The following is a 4,821-nucleotide window of genomic DNA, read 5'->3' on the forward strand; positions in this document are numbered from 1 at the left end:
ACTAAAAATACAAAAAAATTAGCCGGACGTGGTGGCGGGTGCCTGTAGTCCCAGCTACTAGGGAGGTTGAGGCAGGAGAATGGCGTGAACCTGGGAGGCATAGGTTGCAGAGAGTTGAGATCGTGCCACTGCACTCCAGCCTGGGCAACGAGAAAGAAACTCCATCAATAACATAACAAAATAACATAATATACATAACGTATATACAATAAAATAAAATAAAATAAAATAAAAAACATGGTGGTAAAACAAAGATGTGAGGCCTTGTGCAGTGGCTCACGCCAGTAATTTCAACACTTTGGGAGGCCGAGGCAGGTGGATCACCTGAGGTCAGGAGTTCAAGACCAGCCTGATCAACATGGTGAAACCTCGTCTTTACTAAAAACAAAAAACACAAAAAATTAGCTGGGCATGGTGGTGGGTGCCTGTAATCCCAGCTACTCATGAGGCTGAGACAAGAGAATCGCTTGAACCCAGGAGGCGAGGGAGGTTGCAGTGAGCCAAGATTGTGACATTGCACTCCAGCCTGGGCAACAAGAGCAAAAAACTCAGTCTCAAAAACAAACAAACAAAAAACAAACAAAAACAAAGATGTGATCACCCCCAGTCAGTGGGGTCACTTCTCTACTGGGGAGAGCAGGGTGTTGTGTTCCAGACAGGACATAAAGAAGGCAGGGAGGCCAGGCGCAGTGGCTCATGCCTGTAATCCCAGCACTTTGGGAGGCTGAGGTAGGCGGATCACCTGAGGTCAGGAGTTCGACACCAGCCTGACCAACATGGAGAAACCCCATCTCTACTAAAAAAACCAAATTAGCCGGGCGTGGTGGCACATGCCTGTAATTCTAGCTACTAGGGAGGCTGAGGCAGGAGAATCGCTTGAACCTAGGAGGCAGAGGTTGCAGTGAGCCAAGATTGCTCCACTGCACTCCAGCCTGGGCAACAAGAGCGAAACTCCGTCTCAAAAAAACAAAATAAATAAATAAATAAATAAAGAAAGAAAGAAAGAAAGAAAGAAGGTAGGGAGATAAGAGTGTGGGCAATGTCTTCTTTTCTATCCAGGTTATGGTTGCACAAGGGGTTCACTTTAGAATTATTCATTTAGCTGTATATGTTTGTTATGTGCTTTCTGTACATGTTACACTACACACACACATACAGCTTAAAAAAAAAAAAAAAATCATTGTAGGGGCCAGGCACAGTGGCTCACAACTATAATCCCAACACTTTGGGAAGCTGAGGCAGGAAGATTACATGAAGCCAAGAGTCTGCGACCAGCTGGGCAACAAAGCGAGACCTCTTCTCTACAAAAAAATTAGCCAAGTGCAGTAGTGTGGGCCTGCGGTCCCAGCTACTCGAGAGGCTGAGGTAGGAGGACCTCTTGAGCCCAGGAGGTTGAGGCTGCAGTGAGCTCTGACCGCACCACTGCACTCCAGCCTAGGTGACAGTGAGACCCCATCTCTGGAAAACAACAACAACAACAACAACAAAACATAATAATAATAAAAAATTTAAATAAAAAAAAAAAAATCATTGCAGGAACTAAAGTTTGTAACCCTAGCCTGGACCTGAACAGCAGGTGATGAGAGGTATGGGCCTTCCAGAGTAAGATGTTCAGAACAAAAGGGAGGACGCTGGGGTGGATGAGTCCTCTAGGAAGAGGCAAGCGGTGAGTGACTCGAGGTATGTGGCCAGGGAAAGGTCCTGCTTACCCAGGTAGTTCTGCCAGCAGTTCCTGGTCTGGTTCTGGTTGGGGAAGCGGCTGTCAAAAGGGGCAGTCTTGTAGTTCTTGATTTTGGTCTCAATGTCTTCTTCCGCCATGGTGCTGAATCCTGGAGGCGAAAGGAGTGGGTGTTGACAGGGGCCCCAGGGCCCCTGAGCAAGCCAGACTACCCAGGATCAATGGAAGAGGGCAGGCACAGAAGAATGGGCTGAGTGTGGACAAGTTCCTGCCTCTCAACATACACAGAGATGAGGGGCAGGGCGAATTCACACATCTGAATGTGGCGGTCACGGCAGGGTTGGGGTACAACTCCTCAGCAAAATCAAGCCTGGTCCCCAAATAACATGAGCTGACACTCACTGAGTGCTTACTACATGCCAGGTGCTGTTCTATACACATTACTCCTACTTTACTCTAAAAGGTAGGAACTATTACTATCACCATTGCCCAGACGAGGAAGGAACAGGGTGTCTAAGTGACTTTCTAAGGTTAAACAGCATAAATATAAATGGTGGGCTGCCTCCGTTGTTGGCATAATCTACACTGCAAAGATTCTTAATCTTTTTGGTGCCACAAACTCCTCAGCAGTCTGATGAATCCCATAAACCTCTCGCTGAATTTTTTTTTTTTCTTTTTTTGAGACAGAGTCTTGCTCTGTCACCCAGGCTGGAGGGCAGTGGTACGATCTAGGCTCACGAACCTCCGCCTCTCAGGTTCAAGCAATTCTGTTGCTTCAGCCTCCCGAACAGCTGAGATTACAGGCGCCCGCCACCATGCCCTGCTAATTTTTTTGTATTTTTAGTAGAAACAAGGTTTTACCATGTTGGTCAGACTGGTCTCGAACTCCTGATCTCAAATGATCCGTCTGGCTTGGTCTCTCAAAATGTTGAGATTACAGGAGGGAGCCACCAAATCCAGCCTGAATATGTTTAAATGTATTTAAAAATTGCATAGGTTCCATGAGTACACGTAGAAGAGAAAAAAACCTGCACAGCATCACAAAGAAAACCAGTTATATCCAGCTGAGGATTCATTAAGGAATACCATTTTTGCAGGGTGCAGTGGCTCACGCCTGTAATCCTCGCACTTTGTGAGGCCGGGGGGCAGGGCAGGGTGGATCACCTGAGGTCAGGAGTTCAAGACCAGCCTGGCCAACATGGTGAAATCCTGTCTCTACTAAAAATACAAAAATTAGCTCGCGTGGAGAGCAGTGGCGCGATCTCAGCCCACTGCAACCTCCACCACCTGGGTTCAATCCCAGCTACTCTGGATGTTGAGGCAAGAGAATCGCTTGAACCCAGGAGGCGGAGGTTGCAGTGAGCCGAGACTGTGCCAGTGCACTGCAACCTGGGCAACAGAGCAAAAACACTGTCTCAAAAAAAAAAAAAAAGAATACAATTTTGAAGTAATCATAAATGAATATAGTACTTTGTGACATTTGCAGTTATAATGTGATATAAGAATATCTGTGATTTTGGGTGGGGCACGGTGGCTCACACCTGTAATCACAGCACTTTGGGACGCTGAGGTGGGAGGATCGCTTGAGCCCAAGAGTTCAAGACCACCCTGGGCAACATGGTGAAACCCCATCTCATCTCTACAAAAAAATATTAAAATTGGCCGGGAACGGTGGCTCATGCCTGTAATACCAGCACTTTGGGAGGCCGAGGTGGGCAGATCGCCTCAGGTCAAGAGTTCGAGACCAGCCTGGCTAACATGGAAAAACCCTGTCTCTACTAAAAATACAAAAAATTAGCTGGGGGTGGTGGCATGTACCTGTAATTCCAGCTACTCGGGAGGCAAGACCTTGTCTCAAAAAATAAAATAAAATAAAATAAAATTAAAATTAGCCAGGTGTGGTGGCACATGCCTGTGGTTCCAGCTACTGAGGTAGGATCGCTTGCGCAGGGAAGCAGAGGTTGCAGTGAGCCGAGATTTCTCCACTGCACGCCAGCCTGGGTGACACAGAGACCCTGTCTCAAAAAAGGAGAAAAAAATAAAAAAAAGGACTATATATGATTTTGATTGCTAACAAAATCACAGCTGCTGCTAGTACGACCGAGGCTGTTACCTCAAAAGGTTAGTAAAAACACAGATGTAATTCCACCCCCCACTCCAATTCAAGTACTAGCATTCCTTGAATTCTACCAACCCTGCGGACCCAGGGTTAAAAACCTTTAATATAATGTCTCTGAAGAAATGACAGTGTTCGTCAGGAACCTGAGAGAAAGTGTCTACTATATTCCAGTGAATCCTAGGAGTCGTGGGGCTATACAGAGACTTGCAGAGCAGTGTCAGATTCAAGCGGCGCAAGGTGGTGGTGGGGGTCCGGAGCACTAAAACAGTCTTCCGGTGGGGAGGTGGGGTGTAAAACACCAGCTGCTGGGGCACAGACGCAATCGGTAGGATCGTTAGCGGCGAGATCTCGACCCGGTATCTGAGGATGAGGGTGCATCGGAAATGACGCTGCAGCCCCTCCAACGTCCAAAAGGGAGGATGGACTGGACACCCGGGAGCCAGGCTGCGGCCCAGGCAAGCCGCGGGAGGCCACGCCTGTGAATTAGCCGTGAAGAGCCCTGGAGGACAAACTCCTGGGTCAAATCCTGCTCTCTGTGTAGGCTCAGCTAAGTCGCTTGGTATCTCTGAGCCTGTTTACTGACAAAAGGGGATAATCGCAGGCCCTCTCTCACAGGGCTGCTGAGAGAGTTAAATGAATTAATTAAAGTTGTTTGGGATGTTGCCCGGCATCAAGGAAGAACCGTATCATTGTTAGATCTTACGATGAACAGAACAGGGCCCCGGGGCCCAGGGAGGCCGGACGCCGCCAGCCGGAAGCCTCAACCCGTTCTCAGGGAAGCTGGGGTCCGGCTCCTCGGCCCGCTAGACTGGGGTCCCAGGTTCCAGAACCCTCCACACTCACCTAAAGGCACCCCAGATGCAACTTGCAGCTCAATGTCACCCTCAGCAAAGATACCAGAGTCGGACAGGAAGCGGAACTATGACCAGCCGGAAGCTAAGCGAGGTGGGGACTAGGGGAGTCTTTCCAGAGGCTAGAGCTCCCTCGCAGGAGGAGGCCACTGAAGCCATTCAAGCCACGCCCA

General features: G+C 48.5%; 1 protein-coding gene across 2 annotated transcripts in view; it reads right to left on the reverse strand.

Moving 5' to 3' along the window:
- The window catches only part of LOC105543089 (cytochrome c oxidase subunit 6B1), a 10,604-nt gene extending 5,783 nt beyond the window's left edge, over positions 1 to 4,821 (reverse strand). The window contains exons 1-2 of one of the 2 annotated variants that reach the window (XM_011984860.1): positions 4,641 to 4,821; positions 1,710 to 1,829 (exon numbers count right to left, since the gene is read on the reverse strand). In XM_011984860.1, the coding sequence (XP_011840250.1) occupies positions 1,710 to 1,818 (109 nt within the window). In that variant the 5' untranslated portion in view covers positions 1,819 to 1,829; positions 4,641 to 4,821. Of the gene's footprint in view, positions 1 to 1,709; positions 1,830 to 4,150; positions 4,404 to 4,640 lie in introns of those variants that run through there. The other variant, XM_011984859.1, reaches the window with a different exon arrangement.

Source organism: Mandrillus leucophaeus, unplaced genomic scaffold (genome assembly GCF_000951045.1).
Source record: "Mandrillus leucophaeus isolate KB7577 unplaced genomic scaffold, Mleu.le_1.0 Scaffold274, whole genome shotgun sequence".
Taxonomy (NCBI): domain Eukaryota; kingdom Metazoa; phylum Chordata; class Mammalia; order Primates; family Cercopithecidae; genus Mandrillus; species Mandrillus leucophaeus.